Source organism: Oryctolagus cuniculus, chromosome 7 (assembly GCF_051225735.1).
Source record: "Oryctolagus cuniculus isolate XC-2025 breed Fujian yellow rabbit chromosome 7, ASM5122573v1, whole genome shotgun sequence".
Taxonomy (NCBI): Eukaryota; Metazoa; Chordata; class Mammalia; order Lagomorpha; family Leporidae; genus Oryctolagus; species Oryctolagus cuniculus.
This window is the reverse complement of record NC_142873.1, coordinates 143,291,011-143,310,492: the sequence shown is the minus strand read 5'-3', so window position 1 is coordinate 143,310,492 and position 19,482 is coordinate 143,291,011. Positions and strand designations below refer to the sequence as shown.

The 19,482-nt window shown below is 53.6% G+C and overlaps 1 protein-coding gene and 1 non-coding gene across 9 annotated transcripts in view; both read right to left on the bottom strand.

Moving 5' to 3' along the window:
* MECR (mitochondrial trans-2-enoyl-CoA reductase) overlaps window positions 1-17,932 on the bottom strand; it is a 30,659-nt gene extending 12,727 nt beyond the window's left edge. For 6 of the 8 annotated variants that reach the window (XR_016211173.1, XR_016211174.1, XR_016211175.1 and 3 more), the window contains exons 1-3: window positions 17,743-17,932; window positions 2,987-3,084; window positions 2,439-2,570 (exon numbers count right to left, since the gene is read on the bottom strand). Coding sequence is in view for 5 of the 8 variants with exons in the window: in XM_002716066.6 (XP_002716112.6) it covers window positions 2,439-2,570; window positions 2,987-3,084; window positions 17,743-17,918 (406 nt within the window). In the remaining 3 variants the exon portion in view is untranslated. Of the gene's footprint in view, window positions 1-2,438; window positions 2,571-2,986; window positions 3,085-10,287; window positions 10,966-17,742 lie in introns of those variants that run through there. The other 2 variants (XM_089301146.1, XM_089301147.1) reach the window with 2 other exon arrangements.
* LOC127493852 (small nucleolar RNA SNORA32) lies at window positions 7,363-7,481 on the bottom strand. The gene has a single exon (XR_007924390.1). It is a non-coding gene; the product is annotated as a small nucleolar RNA SNORA32 (small nucleolar RNA).
* Window positions 17,933-19,482: the final 1,550 nt, after the last annotated feature.

Genomic DNA, 19,482 nt, shown 5'->3' with positions numbered 1-19,482 from the left:
ACTTGGCCCACCCAGCACCCTGCGTTTCCCTGCCAGGCTCCTTTCCAGCACCAGGCCCATGCTCTGTTCTCCTCACCCAGGGCAACCAGAGGGGCCCAGCCTGCCCCTCCCAGTAACTGACTCACAGGTGGACAAGGACACCAGCAGGTGGTTCTGGGAATGGGGCGGGCTGTGCTGGGTATGACTGCTCTCAGGAGGATGTAACCCCAGGCTGCTGCTGGCCATCCGTGACAGGCAGGCAACAGTGTTGCTGAATCCTTTATATTTACTCTCATCTCATCTGCAAAATGGGAATAATAAAGCATCTATCTCGTGGTGTGGGAATAACTGAGCTAATGCATGTAAAGTGCCTAGAAGTGCACCTGACACAGAAAGAGTGGCCAGTAAATATTTGCTGCTATCACCATCAGAGGAAACCCCACCTGAGAATGACGGAGAGGAAGAGGAGGAGAGAGGGGGAGAGGGAGAGGAGGAGAGGGGGAGAGGGAAAAAGGAAAGGGGGAGAGAGTAAAAGAGGGAGAGAGAGGAGGGGGAGAGGGAAGAGGGAGGGGGGGAAAGGGAGAGGGGGAGAGGGGAAGGAGGTAGTGGGGAGAGGGGGAGATCTCTGACATCATTGGGGTTCCTGGATTCAGCTGTGCCTGAAGCTTTCAGTCTCTTGAACTTCTCAGTTACACTGATCAATTACCTACTTCTTGTGTTTGTGTTTATTTATTTTCATCTACTTGGAAGGCAGAGGGGCCGGCGCTGTAGTGCAGTGGGCTAAGCCTCTGTCTGTGATGCTGGCATCCCAGGTGGGCACAGGCTCATGTCCTGGCTGTGCCTCTTCTCCTTCTTTTTTTTTTTTTTTTAATATTTATTGGGGGCCGGCACTGTGGTGCAATGGGTTAAAGCCCCAGCCTGCAGTGCTGGCATCCCATATGGGCGCTGGTTTGAGTCCCGGCTGCCCCTCTTCTGATCCAGCTCTCTGCTATAGCCTAGAAAAGCAGTAGAAGATGGCCCAAGTCCTTGGGCCCCTGCACCCGCGTGGGAGACTCAAATGAAGCTCCAGCCTCCCGGCTTCGGATCGGCTTAGCTCTGGCCATTGTGGCCATCTAGGGAGAACCAGAGGATGGAAGACCTCCCTCTCTGTCTCTCCCTCTCTCTATAACTCTGCCTCTTAAACAAATAAATCTTTTTTTTTTTTTCTTTGACAGGCAGAGTGGACAGTGAGAGAGACAGAGAGAAAGGTCTTCCTTTGCCGTTGGTTCACCCTCCAATGGCCACCGTGGCCGGTGTGCTGTGGCCAGTGCATCGCGCTGATCTGATGGCAGGAGAGGAGCCAGGTGCTTCTCCTGGTCTCCCATGGGGTGCAGGGCCCAAACACTTGGGCCATCCTCCACTGCACTCCCGAGCCACAGCAGAGAGCTGGCCTGGAAGAGGGGCAACCGGGACAGAATCCAGCGCCCCGACCAGGACTAGAACCCGGTGTGCTGGCGCCGTAAGGCGGAGGATTAGCCTAGTGAGCCGTGGCGCCGGCAACAAATAAATCTAAAAAAAAAAAAAAAAAAAAAAAAAAAGACAGAAACAGAGGGAGAGATCTTCTATCTGCTGGTTTACTCCCCAGATGCCTGCAACAGCCAAGGCTGGGCCAGGCCAAAGCCAGGAGCCTACAACCCTATCCAGGTCTCCCATATGGCTGGCAGGGATCCAAGCATTTGAGCCATCATCTGCTGCTTCCCAGGTACAACAGCAGGGAGCTGGACTGGACACGGAGTAACGGGGATTTGAACCAGCACTCGGGTTGGGGTGTGGATGTGTGGCTTCCTAGGCTTAACCAGCTGCACCATGACGCCTGCCCGTTCTGGTGGCTTCCTCATTCACTTCATCCTCTTCCACATGCAGATCCTCTCTGCTGGGGCTACACTGGATTTCCACCACTTCCTCACTCAGCGCGGTGTCTCTGCTCCTTTTATTTCCTCCACATGAAGGATTTTGGGCTCATCTCCACCATCTATCAAAGGTCCGATCCAGCAAAACCTCCTCGCGAAGCCTTTTCTGATTGCTCCCGAGACTGTCTCTCACACGCACCCGGAGGAGGCCCAAGTGCCTGTGCTGCCTGCGGACTTGCTGCACCTCCCTTATGGAGGCTTTGGCTTAGGAAGATTTCTTCAGTGAGACTTGAACCTCCTGAGGCTCCTGTTCTAGTCTCCACTGCACCTGAGGGCAGGGGCTTAGGGGCGAAGGGCTTCAGAGAATTACAGCTCCAATGAACACGGACCCAAGGGGAGAACACATGCCCATCACCTCCCCGCTCAGCTCCCCCCACTGCGGCAGGTACGGGGACTTAATAACAAGACCTGCACCTCTCAGCTACCCTGGGCCAGGGAGAGAAAGGCTCCAGAGTGGGTCAAACAGGATCTGGAAGAAGGAAAAGGCTGCTGGCACCCGGTGAAACTCACCCAAACCGGCACCGGCTGGAATCACCCAGTCTCCTGGCTTCAGCGCGGTCACGTTGCTGCCCACTGCTACCACCTGTCCAACGCCCTCATTCCCGCCGACAGCAGGCAGCCTGGGAAGGAGGCCATAGTTTCCTGCGGGACAAGGACAAAAGGGGAGGTCCAGGGCAGCCTGGGCAGTGGAGGAGCATGGGCCTTAGCGTCACGGACCTCAGCTTGAGCCAGGCTCTGCTCTCGCTAGCAGGCGACTGAACCCACCTCTGAGCCTTAGCTTCCTGCTCTGTGCCTGGGGTGCCGGGCCCAGTGCTCATATGTGTTCATGCTTATTATGAGGATTAGGTCATGTAGGAAAGGAGCCCAGCGTGGGGCTGGCTCACTCCCCGCTGCCATCCCTCTAACTCTCAAAGCCTCACATTCCGGAGAAGGGAGGTCACTGAAGCCGCCGCCTGCAGCCGGCCCATCTGGAGAGCAGCTGCTGCGAACCTCCCACACCTGAGCCGGAAGGCTGAGCATGAACGCCGATTACCGTCCGCTGCAGAAACCAAGGTTACCTTGGATCATGTTTATGTCGGACGGATTGATGGGGGCCGCCAGCATCCTCACCCGGACGTCGGATCCTCCCATGGCAGCAAGCTCCACATTCTTCAACCTAAGCAGAGTCAGACATGTTACCATCGGCCCGGCTAGACTGGGCGTCTTCGGCTCACGGCGGCTCTCTGGCGTAGGTCAGGCTGTGTACGGGTGTTACAAGAGGGACAGGTGCTGTAGGAGCACAGGCAACAGGTTACCTCTCCATTCCACTGCCCATGATGGTTATAAGAACCTTGTGGTGTGCCCCCTAGTGACACAGATTTCAGACCCAGGGGGGCCGGCGCTGTGGCGTAGCAGGTAAAGCTGCAGTGCCGGCATCCCAAATGGGCACCGGTTTGTGTCCCAGCTGCTCCACTTCCGATCCAGCTCTCTGCTATGGCCTGGGAAAGCAGTAGAGGATGGCCCAAGTGCTTGGGCCCCTGCACCCGTGTGGGAGACCCAAATGAAGTTCCTGGCTCCTGGCTTTGGATCAGCACAGCTCCAGCCATTGCAGCCATCTGGGGAGTGAACCAGCGGAGGGAAGACTTCGCACTCTCTCTCTCTCCTTCTCTCTCTGTATAACTCTTTCAAATAAATAAATAAATCTTTAAAAAAATTAAAAAAATATTTGAATAGCAGTTAGAGAAAGGGAGAGAGAGACTCTTCTATCTATTGGTTTACTCCCCAAATAGCTGTGACATCCAGGTCTGGTTAGGCCAAAGCCAGGAGCCCAGACATCCATCCAGGAGTCCCATATAGGTGGCAGGAGTCCTAGCACTAGGGCCATCTTCACCTCTCTTCAGGCACATTAACAGGGAGCTGGATTGGAAGCAGAGCAGCCAGGACTGGAACCAGCAGCCATATGGGATGCTGGCTTTGCTATAATGCCAGACCCCAAGTAGTTCCTCCAACAGGCACCCTTGGGAAACACTGGGCTAGCCCACCTGCCCTGATCTTGTTGTTGGCCCCAACATATAGACACCGTGGGGAAATGAGAACTCCCTGGTGACTCTGACCCCTCCGAGAGTGACATCCTTTCTGATCCCCGTCTGCCAGAAAGGGGAGGCAGCAGGGGTCAGGGCCATGGGTGGGAGCTCCGCGACAGGACAGCTGGGTCCCCACGGGCAAGTTCCTTCTCCACTCTAGGCTGCTGCTTCTCCGTCTGTACAATGGGGTGGTGGTGGTTAGGACCTGATCACTTCCAAGCTCCTCTCTCACCTTCAGCCTGTGCCAAGACCCCTGCTCACAGGGCCCTCACACACCTTGGTACCAGCCTCTTTACCCCGCCAAGATTTGCTCAGCCACTCAGACCTGCGGAGGGCTTCTGAAAGGGGCCTGGTAACAATGTCCATGTGTTCCTCGTTATAAAAAAAAAGTTTATAAAAAGGAGACCCACCAGGCAGACAGCAATGACCAGTGCACTGGACCTGGGGAAGGGGCCTGTCTTGTGACTTTTTAATGAGACCCCCCCTTTTTTTCCCAAACCTCTGAGACGTCATGTCTGCAATGTTCTCTCTGCCAAAAACACTCATTAAGCAATAAATCTCATTTTTACTCAGCAAAGACACCTAACATGCCCACCAGAGGTTCTTAGCATTAGGCGGGCGCATTAGCAGAGTAAACGGAGAAAATCCCACCCACCTTCTGCAGAACTCAGACTTCAGTTATACCCGAGGCTCTTGCAGCAGGTAAAAGTATGATTTTCCAGAAGTGCTCAGCACGAAGAGTACAACCGGAGCAGGTACCCAGCACACACCAGGCCCTGTGCTAGGGGCTTTAGGTACATGCTCTGATTTCAGATTAACATTTTGGGGCCGGCGCAGTGGCACAGCAGGTTAAGCCTCTGCCTGCGGCATCGGCATCCCATATGGGCCTGGTTCGTGTCCTGGCTGTTCCTCTTCTGATCCAGCTCTCTGCTAATGGTCTGGGGAAGCAGTGGAAGATGGCCCAAGGGCTTGGGCCCCTGCATCTGCGTGGGAGACCCGGAGAAAGCTCCCGGCTCCTGACCTTGGATTAGCCCAACTCTGGCCGTTGCGACCATTTGGGGAGTGAACCAGAGGATGAAAGACCTCTCTCGGTGTCTCTCTCTCTCTCTCTCTGTAACTCTGCCTCTCAAATAAATAAATCTTAAAAAGAAAAAAGAAAGAAAAAGACTAACTTCATGAGCAAAGACTGACGCCTCCATGCTAGCAAACAGGAGACCAAGTGCCTAGGGGTTATGGAATCCACACAGGCTAGGGTAACTGAAAGGGACAGAGCTGATCTAACTCCACAAAGTTCGCTCTTGCGGACTCTGCTCTACATCAGCACCCTGGAATTGGTTAGGGAATCCCCACGTGCCCACAAGGACCCCTGAAGACCTGAGGACCCCCCTGAACTGGATCATAACCAAATCAAGGTAGGCCGTCTCACACCAGGCATGAGAAATACCGGCAAGAAACCGGGAGAGACCAAGTCTCTGCAGAAAACGGTTAGGTAGGAAGGAGGTGGATGAGCAGAGCAGAAAGAATAGAGGGGCCTTTTAGGAAAAGGCACATGGGCAGGCCTGTGTGTACACATAGCTGGAGCAGGGGGAGTGCTTCTAGCAGCAAGGCCTGGTCTGTGAGTACCAGTTTGGGTCCATGCTGGGCACTTTGCAGGCCAGCTTTCATCCGCTAACAACAGCTTCCACACCATTGTTCTGCTTTCACAGCTGAGGAGTGGTAAACACCGTGTGCCAGGCCACTACCAGTCAGTGGCTGACCTGATCTGAACCTCACAGTTTGAAGCTGGAGATGCCAGGCAGGAAGGGGTGGACCCCAAGCCACGTAGAGGGCAGTGAAATGAGCCCCAGCCTGGGCTGGAGCTGCACCTGCCTTACAGGAGGAGGTGTCGGGCCCCCCAGTCTCTCTGCCGCAGGGAGAGGAACGCGTCTCTTCCACCGGATGTGTGTCTGTGTTCCAACGAAAAATCCTGCCCAGAGCAAATGGGTTTCAGACTAGCTGCCCCTTTATGTTATCCCCACTGCTTCTCTCCTGTGCTGTGACAGATAATCAGAGTTTTTCAGTAAGCTGACGAAGTCTGTGTGCTCAAGCTGCTTAAAGACATTTTTTTCTGCACATTTTCTATATACTCTTCGCTCAGCCCAGTATTTCTTTTCTACAAAGTGAGAAATTCAATTCACCCTTTGAGACCCAGCTCAAATTTTACTTTCCTAATCTTTTGCGGCTTTTCCTGCTCCGGGCTACCATACACAAAGGGGGTTGATTAACTACCGTATTTAAGACCTCTCCTAGGGGCCGGCACTGTGGTGTAGCAGGTGGGGCAGTCACCTGCAGTGCTGGCATCCCATGTGGGCACTAGTTTGAGTCCCAGCGGCTCCACTTCCGATCTAGCTCTCTGCTATGGCCTGGGAAAGCAGTAGAGGATGGCCCAGGTCCTTGGGCCCCTGTGCCTGCATGGGAGATCCAGAGGAATCTCCTGGCTCCTGGCTTCGGACCAGTGCAGCTCCGGCCATTGCAGCCAACTGGGGAATGAACTAACGGACGGAAGACCTCTCTCTCTCTCTCTGCTTCTCTTTCTCTCTCCCTGCCTCTCCTTCTCTCTCTGTGTAACTTTCAAATAAATAAATCTTTTTTTTTTTTTTTTTAAAGACCACTCATCGTTTGTTCTATTTTAGTTTATCAGCTCTCCCAATACATTTTTTTTTCTTCAGTTGATCAAGGTAAGACACAAGGGGCCGGTGCTGTGGTGCAGTGGGCTAAGCCTCTGCCTGCAGTGCTGGCATCCCATATAGGCGCCAGTTCTCGATCTGGCTGCTCCTCTTCATACCTGTATCTTTTTGCCTATGGCCTGGGAAAGCATTGGGAGATGGCTCAAGTGCTTTATCCCCTGCACCCGCGTGGGAGACCCAGAGGATCCTGGCTTCGGATTGGCTCAGCTCCGGCTGTTGCAGCCATTTGGGGAGTGAACCAGAGGATGGAAGACCTTTCTGTCTCTTCCTTTCTCTGTCTGAACTATGCCTCTCAGATAAATAAATAAAATCTTTAACAACAACATATTAAGTGATATTAACATGGAAATAAATGTTTAAAGAAACGATAAGACACAGGTTCACAATTTCTTTTCCAATGCTCTTGGGGTCAGATGTACTTGAGTGTAGAGCCATGTGGACAGTACCCAGTGACCAGACACCTGGGTGTGTCTGTAGCACAATGGATGGGCATTCACACCAAGTGGGATGGATAAAGATCACGTAAAAACCGCACATAAGCATAGAGAAAGAAAAAAGCTGTCAGTTTCCAGAACTTTCTGGATTTTGGAACTGCAGCTAGGCATTTGGATTTGGACCAGGTCTTTTATTTTTCTTTTTTTGTGAAAATGTTCCCAAAAGGCTGATTGCTATCAAGGTAGTAGAGAAAGCCTGGTGAGAAATTTTTTTGTGGTCATGTCCACAGCAAATGAGAAATTACATTCTAAAAGCCTTGGTAAAAACCAAACCATGTCTTTTAGATTTGAGTGCAGGGTTCTTTCCCCTCACCTCCTAGTTCTGCAGTCAGAATGTGTGTGTGCCATCTCATCATTATGGCTGTGAGCTCACGGAGGACAGAGAGCCTTCAGCTTAGCTCTTGTTTAGCAGCGATCTGGGACGGCACTTTTGTCCCTTGTGAGAAAATGTGGCATGGAAATGCCGGTCATTCAGGGAATCAGGGGAGGGGCTCAAACCACAGGGACTCAGCAACCTGCACCTGTTCTCCCAGGGAAATACTCCAGAGGGATGGGCTCAAATGAAAATGATTATCCTGAGGGTCGGCGCTGTGGTACAGTGGGTAAAGCCGGTGCCTGCAGTGCTGTCATCCTATACGGGCGCCGGTTCTAGTTCCAGCTGCTCCACTTGCGATCCAGCTCTGTGCTGGATCCACGCCTGGGAAAGCAGGAAAGTGGAAGATGGCCCAAGTCCTTCGGCCCCTGTACCTTCATGGGAGACCTGGAAGAAGCTCCTAGCTCCTGGTTTCGGATTGGCTCAGCTCCAGCTGCTGCGGCCATTTATGGAGTGACCCAGCTGGTGGAAGACCTTTATCTCTCTCTGCCTCTCTGTAACTCTGCCTTTCAAATAAATAAATAAATCTTTTTGTTTTTTTATTGACAGGCAGAGTGGACAGTGAGAGAGACAAAGGTCTTCTTTTTGCCGTTGGTTCACCCTCCAATGGCTGCTGCGGCCAGCGCACTGTGGCCGGTGTGCTGCAGCCGGCGCACTGCGCTGATCTGAAGCCAGGAGCCAGGTGCTTCTCCTGGTCTCCCATGGGGTGCAGGGCCCAAGCACTTGGGCCATCCTCCACTGCACTCCCAGGCCACAGGAGAGCTGGCTTGGAAGAGGGGCGACCGGGACAGAATCCAGCGCCCCGACCGGGACTAGAACCCGGTGTGCCAGCGCTGCAGGCGGAGTATTAGCCTAGTGAGCCGCGGCGCTGGCCGATAAATAAATAAATCTTAAAAAAAAAAAAAAAAGACGAAAATGATTATCCTTAAAAGGGTTCAGTCTAGGCATACAGATCAAATGTGCAGTCAGATTGCACTTAAAAATCTGAGCGACTATGGTCAAGATGAGAATCCAGGTAGATCTCAGTTTACTGAGGAAGGGCAGGGCATGCATCTGGAGTAAAACGGACGGTGCTGGTTTCGAATCCTGCCTTATTTACCAGGTGGATGTGCCTCAGAATACCGCTCTATACAATGGAGACAATACTGAAACCCAGGATCGATTCGCTAATCCCAGCATTAAATGACTTAATGTGCATAAAGTGCCTACTACAGCACTCAGTACACAGCAGACATGGAGAAAACGGCGGCAGTAACACAGCAGGACTTTCCACTGAGCCCCTCTGGCGCGGCTACCGAGACACATCTCTGTAAAGAGTCACCAGACCATGGGGCTGGTGCTGTGGTGTAGCAGGTAAAGCCAATGCCTGCAGTGCTGGCATCCCATAAGGGCGCTGGTTTGAGTCCTGGCTGCTCCATTTCTGATCCAGCTCTCTGCTATGGCCTGGGAAAGCAGTAGAGGATGGCCCAAGTCCTTGGGCCCCTGCACCAGCATGTGAGATCCAGAAGAAGCTCCAGGCTCCTGACTTTGAATCACCCAGCTCTGTCCATTGCAGCCATTTAGGGAGTGAACCAGCAGATGGAAGACCTCTCTTTTTCTTTTTCTCTCTCTCTGTTTCTGTCTCTGTGTAACTCTGCCTAAAAAAAAAAAAAAAAAAAAAAAAAAAAAGCGGCCAGCGCAGCAGCTCACTAGGCTAATCCTCCTCCTGTGGCGCCAGCACCCCAGGTTCTAGTCCCGGTCGGGGCACCGGATTCTGTCCTGGTTGCTCCTCTTCCAGTCTAGCTCTCTGCTGTGGCCAGGGAGTGCAGTGGAGGATGGCCCAAGTCCTTGGGCCCTGCACCCACATGGGAGACCAGGAGAAGCACCTGGCTCCTGGCTTCGGATCAGCACAGTGCGCCGGCTGCAGCGTATTGGCTGCAGCGGCCATTGGAGGGTGAACCAATGGAAAAAGGAAGACCTTTCTCTCTCTCTCTCTCTCTCTCTCTCTCTCTCTCACTGTTTACTCTGCCTGTCAAAATAAATAAATACATAAATGAAATAAAAAGAGTCACCAGATCACTGAAAGGGAGAGAGCAATTTTGGCATAATTCAAGTCAATTTAATTCAAGAACTATCTATTCACAGTCCACGTGCCAGGCACTGTGCCAAGGAGTTTAAAAATCAGTAAGATCAAATGCCCTGCACAGCAGCTGTATGTCTGGAAACACGTGGAGCTCACTCAGACGCCGGCTTGTGGTGTGAGGGCCAACTGAGAGTATCTAACCCCACAGGGGAGGAAAACAGGGTTAGAAACGGGTCGTGAGGGGCTGGCCTTATGGTGCAGCAGGTTAGCGGCCACCTGCCAATGCGGGTATCCCACATGAACGTTGGTTTGAGTCCCATCTGTTCCACTTCCAATCCAGCTCCCTGATAGCACGCCTGGGAAAGCACTAGAAGATGGCCCCAGTGCTTGGGTCCCTGCCACCCAGGTGGGACACCCAAACGGAGTTCCCAGCCATAGCTGTTGCAGCCATTTGGGGAGTAAGCTAGCGGATGGAAGATCTCTTTCTCTCTCTCTCTCTGCCTCTCGAATATATTAAAAAAGAAAAAGATTCGGAAGAAAGGTTCTCTTAGCTGGACTTTGGTTTTTAAACAGGAGCTTCCCGGGAGGACTCAGAGCGGAAGGCAGGCTTCTCTGCCTAGAGACTGCCTAGAGACTCTGACCTGACAGAGGGCCAGCGACGGGTGTGGCCTGGAATGGAGCCAGGGCAGTGGAGAGAAAAACTCCATAGCCTGGAATCTTGTAAACACGCGCCATCGAAGTCGTTTAGTGACCAACTGCACGTGGGGCGAAGGAGCAGGAAGTCTTGGATGGTGTCCAGGCTTCTGGCTCGGACAGCTGCACATGACGTTGGCAGGAAGGAGGAGGGCATTTGGACGATGGATTTCAAGTCTGAAGCAGGTGACCTGCGGTATGGCTTTGGAGCAGGGGGCTCTCTGGGCTAGACAGACAGAGCTGTCAGGTGTGTGTAGGTGGGGTCCAGGGAGGAGGAAAACAGATTCTGGACAACTCGGCTGCACAAGGAAATGACAAATGCTGACAGTTTAATGAGCTCCAGGCTTTATGTGGATTTTATGTGCATGATATTCTGCAGTCCCCAAAACACGTATGTGGAGGGCAATTTACAGATGAAGAAACTGAGGCTCAGCGAAGCCGGGCAAGTTGCTCCAGGTAAGTGGCAAGCCTTGCTGACTGCTATGCTGACACCCGCTGCCCTGCGCTGGTGGAATTCTCCTCCGGGAGCTGTTACCAAGTATTCCCTGGGACCCATTATGTTTGGGAAATACCGCCCACACACCACATCAGCGTCACAAAGGCTGGGAGAAGCCCTTGATAAAGATTGCTCTGTGCAATCCAGGGCTTCCCAGATTTTACACAGGCTGGGGACGCGGCCTGCACTGCCCAGCACAGGCTGCCCCGGAGCCACAGTCTGAGAAACAACGCGCTGGGCTACCCACTGCTCTGCGTGCTCTTTGTTGGCACCTGGGGAGCCTGGCTGCTCTGTGCCAACTGAGATCAGAAGTGGGAGGGAAGTTCGGGGGGAGGGCAAGCAGGGCCGATCAGGAGACGGGAGGGCGAAGCTGCAAACACAGGCAGGTGGTGGCAGGGGGGAGGCGTGTTGGTCCAGCTGCGTCTCAGCAGGGAGACCAGCCCCAGCCTGCCTGAGGAACGAGGAACGCCAGGGACAGTGCAGACCCTGCTGCTCCTGCAGATAGCTCTCCCAGCGTCGCCAAGGATACCGTTCTGCCGAGACAGGAAGGAAAACGGGGGCGAGTCTGAATTCCAGGAGTTGGACCTCTGTGTGATGATAGCAATTTCTTCCCTGTTTCTTTCTTTCTTTTTTTTTTTTTTTAACTCACCAGAAGAAACAGTTGCTGTGTTACAGAGTGCAAAGGAGGCACCCAAACACAGCATGGCAAGATCCCAAGCTGCTTTCCCGGGACCATTCCCGGCCTTCCCCAGTGAGAGTAACAGCGGCGCCATGCAACTCGGAGGCATGCCACTGTCTTTAGCCGACAGATCCCAGGCTGGATAAGGTCACAATGGCTCCTTTGAGGCCGACGCTGTATACCTGTGATGCCATACGAAGTACAAGGCAGACAAAAGCAGACAGAAGAAAGAGCCCTTTGAGAGGCGGGAAGAGAGGCTAGTACCCTGGAGACTGGCTCGCTTCTGTTTGCTCTGTACGGTGGGCGCCGCCAGCTCCGCTCAGATCTCTTTCCCGCCTTCCCCAGTTAATTAGCGCCGTTTGTATTCATCTTCATCTTCCACTCAATCACTTCAAACAGTAACAGAATCTGCAGCAGGAAGAACAGGCAGGGAGAGAGGTCAGTGACCAGACTTCCTCCACTGCTCGGTACAGAGAGCCGAGTACGTGTCTCATCACTGGGCACCCGTGGTCCCCGGCAAGCGGCCTCCTGTGACTCAGTGAAATGCTGGTGTGCTGGGTCCCTCATGCTGGCACCTGGAGGCCAGGAGGGTGCGACTGGGCAGCCGTGAGGGCCCCACATCCCTCAGCTCACCTGCTGCCCCCTGTCCCAGCAGGGAACATTGGTGGCCTCAGCCGATAGGGATCTGGGGTCTTAGGCTCTCAGGGAGAACTCGTTTCCCTGAGCGGAGCTCCACGTCACGAGGCTTGCACTGCACACCCATCTGCCTCCCTGGGCCTCCTCTGGCCCTCCTACTTCCAAGGGATCCACCCTCCTTCCATTCAAGAATCATCTTTTGGTTCTTTAGCACAAGCATTTTAACCTCAAGACAAACAGAGAGCTAGGGCGACTTCTACCCCGAGTTGTTAAAGAATCTCTCTCCATGCCTTCTCAATCCTCTACTTTGCTTCAACAAAGATCATCAGGAAGCCTGCAAGCCCCATAACATACATGTCTCATTCTAGGGAAACTCACTGAAGGGAGCTGCCGAGTCCCTGTGAGGCTACCTTTGTCTCTCAGGGACAAACATGACCATGAACCCTTGCCTGGCTGGAGGCTACTGATTATAGAATCAACCAAGGGCAAAGGGGATCCTTGGTGAACTCTGGTGCCCAAGGCCCAAGCTTTGCAGCCATACCCAGAACTGTGGCAGCAGGACAACTGCTGGACACAGAGGATTCACGGCTTGTACCACGTCCATGGCTGCAGGCTTATGGGAGACAGTGGACAGCGGGTGTGCCTGATTTGGCACTGCTGACCTTGGCGAACCCCTTCATCAAAGAGTAACTGAAGAGAACCCAGACCGGAGTGGTTTTCTGACTCCAGTAATCAGTGGCAGATGTAGGACCAGAATCTAGGCTCTTGCAGGGGGGCTCCAGTGAAACACCCAGCCGAACCTTGTGTCATCTTTGCTTTTCCTTCTCACTGAGGGTGGGCAAGGCCAGAGAGCCTGTCAGAGAGCAGCCAGGACAGACAAGGCAACACTAACCACGGGGAGTTAGGGCCGAGGCAGCGCGCCTCCCTGGTCCCAGACTACCGAGCGATTCCTAGAGTGACAGGCGCTGGAAGGCGCAGCAGGCACTGCCTCACAGGATGTGGTTTCCGCTACGGCTGGAATCCTCCCATCTCCTCTGAGTGGCATTCAGCAGAGACCTCCCTCACAGGATCCCACTCTGAGCGCACAGCAGGCACGCAGCGAATGGCTGCCAGCCTGGAACACTCCAGCTCTCCTGGGGCACTCAGTGTAGACCTCCCTGATAACCGCATAGGGCAAGGGACCCTTTTTTGGGGGAGTCCATAGCTCTGAACCTACCCCATGATGGCACTTACTCCACTGGATTAGGGTGGCCCCTCGCCTTGGGTCTCCGGAAGGCGAAGGCTACCATGCCTCCTCCCTGCAGCCTCAGGGCCTAGCATTTAGTAGGGCCTCAAAGAATAAACACAGACGAACTTACGAAATCGGTCAGTTCCACTCTTATCCCGACAACAATGAAGAGCCCTCAGCAGAGCACCAAGACAACGTGTTACAAGTTTTTTCAAAGCACTGTGATTCTAATTTCAAAACCAGCTTGATTTCAAACACTGACATCAACTGTAAAAGTAAATAAATAAGAATAAGAACTCTGAGAGCAGACACTGTCCCACAGCAAGAAAGCATAACCGATACAGCCTGGGTACTCATGACCTGCTCCCCCGAGACAGAATGGGTACATGATTCAACGGTTTCCAGCTCAGGAGCTGGAGTTGTGGCGTAGCAGGTAAAGCCACTGCCTGCAGTGTCGGCATCCCATACGGGCACTGGTTTGTGTCCCAGCTGCTCCACTTCCGATCCAGCTCCCTAATGGCCTGGAAAAAGCAGTGGAAGATGGCCCAAGTATTTGGGCCCCTACCATCCAAATAGGAGACCTGGATGAAGCTCCTGGCTCCCACCTGGCCCAGGCTGGCTATTGTAGCCATCTGGAGAGTGAGCCAACAGATCAAAGATTGATCTCTCTTTCAAAAAATAAATAAATCTTAAAAAAAAAGGGGGGTGGGTTTCCAGCTCAGTGGCATTTTGCAATAGCAGCAGGCAGGTGAGGAATCCATCATGATGAAGATCCTGAAAAGGGGAGGAGACAGAGGCTACTGGCGTTTCTATTAGCTTCCCCAGGGTGGGCTGCCCCCTCCATTCCCAGTAGAAACTTGGGGTTACCTGAAGGGCCCATAATCTTACCTCTTCCTACTAATTTACAACTTTATACTCGATCTCATTCTTAAAAACCACTTGAGGTGACTGTCATTATTTCTTCAGGCTTAGGTCTATTTCAAGGACTTTTAATAAAGAAAGGGCATCCTGAAGCTGGCACTGTGGCCCAGCCAGCTAAGCTCAGCGTTGCTGTCAGCAACACTGGTATCCCATGCAGAGCACCGGTTCAAGTCCTGGCTGCTCTGCTTCCAATCCGGCTCCCTGCTAATGCACCTGGGGAAGCTGCAGACGATGGCCCAAGCGCTTGGGTCCCTCCCACCCACATGTGAGACCAGGATGGAGTTCCTAGCCCTGGCTTTAGCCTCGCCTGCACGTGGCTGTTGTAGCCATTTGGGGAATGAATGAGTGGGTGGAAGATTTTTGTCTTTTCCTCCCTCCATCACTCTGCCTTTCAAATAAATAAATAAATCTTTAAAAAAAAAAAAGGAGCATCTTAATTGTATGATCTTGGGCAAGTGCCTTTTAACTTTTTCAAGCCTCAGTTCTTCAGTTTCCTTGTTTATAAAATGGGGAAAATATTTTTCACAAACTTTCTGATGTACCCTCATACATGCGGAGAACTTAGCCTGTACGATGAATCAGAGCTCTTCTCATCCTAACACCCAGAAAATTGCAAAATTCTGAGGGGATTTTCAGGGGAAAAAAAGGGATAATGACTTTGGGATTTCTGGGAACTAACTGGTAGGGAATCCAGAAAAATGGTCCTGGGGGAGGAGGACTGAGAAATTTCTAGAATGTCTGTCATTCTCTGCAGTCTCATATTTACATTTGTCGTTCACAGAAAAGGCCAAGTGCTTACTTCAGAGAGTCCTTTTGGGGAGGAAGGGAAAGAAACAGAGAGAGGGAAAGTGGGCTAGCAGGGGAGGAACAGCTGGAAGCTGACAGGGAGCAGCAGGCCCAGGTCTCACTCTGAGTTCTGCAACCCTTCAGACCCGAGGAGCGGGCCTCGTTCCCTCCCTTCGGCTCCTGGCGCCCAGTCTACAAGGCAAGCACCACAAACCACAGCAGCCTAGGGAATGCTCTGTTCAGATTCTGAGTGGTTCCATGACCCGACCCGGTGTAACGTGACCCAGACACCCGCTCGCTGGCTGTGTAAAGGACACCTGGTTCTCTCTGTGACAGTGTGGTCACCCTAAACCTCAGAAGACTACAAAGAGAATCCCGGCCTCTGGCCTCAGTCCATGCTCAAAGCTGCCCGAATCTGGGTCAGAAGAGGAAAGGGTCCCCTGGGGGTGGGGGTGGGGGTGGGGGTGGTGAGGGTGGCAATGACGCTCGCCTGAGACTCTCCCACTGGCAGTGGTTCTCAGCTGTGGCTGGGCAGCAGGCTCCCCCTGGAGAGCTCTGAAGACCAGCTCAGATCTGCTGAGTACTGCGAGGTAGGGCTGGGGAGTGTGCACTTTCTAAAAGCACTGCAGGTGACCCAGCTGTGCAAGCCACGGCTGAACAGAACGCTTTGCGGAGGAATCGTGTTTTGAACTTCAGGGAAATTACCAGGTTCCAAACAAGGACGAGAGACTTTTTTCCCAAGTGGCTTCTGCCAGTCTGTTCCAGCTTCCCTGGCTCTCCAACAGGAGACAATCAATCGGGAGCCAACTGCACTCAGCTGCCCCACCTTCCTGGGGGCCCTTGAACATCAAAGATGCCTTCCTCACTACCACTACCATGGAACTCAATAAAAGGTGCGTTCCTGAAATGCAATTAGATTCGCATTTATGTTGGGAGCACCTGTCTCATGGCACGTCTGGCACCAGGAATGTAACACAAGCGCGTGGGAGAGGTGCGACGTTGCTCGTGTTCAGGGTACACGCCTGGAAACGCTCAGCCAGCACATCAGAGCAGCCCTCAGGGAAACCAGGGCCCCGACATGACTTACACAGTGTGGGGTTTACCGACTGATTCTGTCTTCTCCATATTCTTTTTCGTTGCTCTAAAGGTGGGTGTGGGAAGGCTGAGTGCATGACTTTGAGTCGAACTGAGGCTTATCTTTCCCACCTGTCAAACCATGCAGCCTGTATTTTAATCATTAAAATAATTCCATGTTTGTGTCTCCCTGGGAAAACAGTCAAAACTATTTGCTGTGAATCCAAGAGTTGCAACCAAGACACTGCAGGTTCTTTTTGGAACACGAGGTCGGTCTTAGCTGATCAGCACCACGAGCTATGTCTGTCTATATTGCCTCCATGCTTAAAGATGATGAAACCGAGGCTCAGAGAACCTCACTAATTTACCACACACACACACACACACACACACACACACACACAGCCAGGGCAGGCTGAGGAAGGGATCTGACCCCAAGTGTTCTGATCCCCAGACTTGAACTTTTTGCCCTAGCACTACTCCAGTGGCCCCACCAGCCCTTCCAATGGCGGGTTATTCACGCACAGCTTCATAAGGGCTTGTCAGCTCACATACTGTTCTTTTTTTAAATTTTTGACAGGCAGAGTTAGACAGTGAGAGAGAGACAGAGAGAAAGGTCTTCTTTCCGTTGGTTCACCCCCCAAATCCGGAGCTAGGAGCCAGGTGCTTCCTCCTGGTCTCCCATGGGGTGCAGGGCCCAAGTACTTGGGCCATCCTCCACTGCACTCCCAGGCCACAGCAGAGAGCTGGACTGTAAGAGGAGCAACCGGGACAGAATCCGGCGCCCTGATTGGGACTAGAACCCGGGATGCCAATGCCGCAGGCGGAGTATTAGCCTAGTGAGCCGCGGCACCGGCCACATATTGTTCTTATCAGCCTCCTGCAAAACTCGTGAACTAAGTGCCATTAGGATTTGAGGACAGAATCCTAAAAGCTGAGGGCTCAGCGACGGTGAGTGCTCCAACAGGAGCAGACGCTGTATCTGGCCTTGGGTCTGTTTAGCTGCAAAACCGCTCTTTTTCGCTAGGCTAAGGGGAACTCACAAGAGAGAGGAGTTACAAGCCAGGGATTTCAGGCCCCGGCCCGATCACTTAGGGGGCAGGTATATCACTTCAGACAAGGCCTCTGCCCTCTGTAAAACACAAACAAGGATCTGCGACCTCATAACTGAGAAGTGAAGACGCAAACGAGTAGAAAAGCACTCTGAGAACGCAGGCCCTGTCAGTCACGCCCGCGTCGGAATTCCGACTGTCACCTCCTGGCTCGCCGGATTTTACCGCTTAGGCCTCCGTTTTCTCACTTGCAAAACTGGGCGAGTCAAGTAACTTTTCCAAAACACTGCTGCGACAATTTAGCGAGATCATCCACTACGCATCAATACTCCAGCCGTAGGCTGTGTCGCTCGGGTTTTTGGCTACGTCGAGGGACCGAGTTTCCCAACCACGAAACACACCGCAGGCTTACGGTCCTGCTGTCCCCCGCCCCCTTCCTCGGGCCCTGACCCTCCCTTCCCCGTGCACAGCCCGTCCAGAACCCCTTCAGAAACCCCAGCGCCCTTCCCCGGTTTTGGCGCCGTCTCTTACTCGACGACCTTGGCTGGATCCCCGTGGCTCCCATAGACCAGCGCCCGGACCCGGGAGGGCTCGGCCGACGCCGCGTAGGGAGAGGCTACAGCCCTGTGGCAGTCAGAAGCCGAGAGCAGCCCCCGCCGCAACCTGGCCGGGGTCAGCGCCCGGGACAGCGCGCTGCAGACCCACATGTCCGGCCAACACTGAGGCTGACGTCCCCGCGACGTCATCTTCCCGCGACCGCGCGCCTACGGCCCGCCCCCAGCCCCGCCCCTGCCCCGCCCCTGCCCCGCGTGACCACGCCCCCATTCTCCTTTAAAGGGCCGTCACCTTCCTTCGCTGCCCACGCGGTGGCGCCTCGCGATTCAGCGTGAGGAACCCCGAGTGGGGGCCAGTGGTGAGCAGTGGGGAGACCTGAGGAAGTTGCGGAGCTTCCGAGCCCGCCAAAGCTGCTCTTCCAGCAAGGAGAGGATGGGGTTGGCCTAAAGCCGTGTGCGCAGCCTGGTGCTTGAGTTTTCTCCATAGAGGTGCCAGGCGCCTGCCAGCATTATCTCGTTGAACCTGCAGTACCGAGTGACAGCATAGGGAGGTAGAGCTTGCCTCCCTACACCTAGGAGAGCCGACAAAAACGGATGGGGAAGCAGGTGTACTGCCCTGGCTGGGCAAGTGGGTGGAACTTGGCGTTTGTTTTCTCATCGGTGCAATGGGAACATTTTGTCTCCTCCCAGATTGTCGTGAGCCTTGGATGCAACAATAGAGGAATGTTTCTATGGATGGAAGAACACGCTGTGAGGACGTTTAGCGTGTTCAGCCCCGAGAGGATGCTCACCGTGCAGAAGGGGATTCAGTGGGACCCCGAAAGTGCTTTGTAAAAAGCCTGGTAAAGGTGTCAGATTTTGTGGTTGAGGGAAGATAGGAACATAGCTGACGTCCCAGTTGCGGGGGTGGGGGGGTGCACGCGAGGGGTTTGCTGTAGTCTGAAGAGAGGCGCTCTGGGTGGGAGCTCTTGGTAGAGGTGCTGTTGGAGCCAGCCCCGAGGGAGGATGTTCTGTGTGCATGAAAGTCATCTGAGGGCCGGCGCCGTGGCTCAATAGGCTAATCCTCCACCTTGCGGCGCCGGCACACCGGGTTCTAGTCCCGGTCGGGGCGCCGGATTCTGTCCCGGTTGCCCCTCTTCCAGGCCAGCTCTCTGCTATGGCCAGGGAGTGCAGTGGAGGATGGCCCAGGTGCTTGGGCCCTGCACCCCAGGGGAGACCAGGAAAAGCACCTGGCTCCTGGCTCCTGCCAGGATCAGCGCGGTGCGCCGGCTGCAGCGGCGGCCATTGGAGGGTGAAGCAACGGCAAAAGGAAGACCTTTCTCTCTCTGTCTCTCTCTCTCACTGTCCACTCTGCCTGTCAAAAAAAAAAAAAAAAAAAAAAAAAAAAAAAAAGTCATCTGAGGTCCCATTTCAGACCCGCTGCCCTAGAATCTTGGAGAAGGGTCCGGGAGTCTCTTTTTACAAGCTGCAGGTGGGTGGGGATCAGGCTTTGGGAGACACCCAGCCAGGGCTTCGAAGGCCAAGGAAGAGGCTTTCCCTGGCTTTTGCTGGCCAGAGCGTGCCATCTCAGAGCCTGTCCCCCGAGGCCAGCGATTAGGGATGCGAGAGCTGGACGCTGGCGCTCTTGGCTTCGAGTCCTGGCTCTGCTCACTTCCAGCCATTCGATTCTGGACAAGTCTCTCGGCCTGTCTGTGTCTCCATTTCTTAGAGTTGAGGG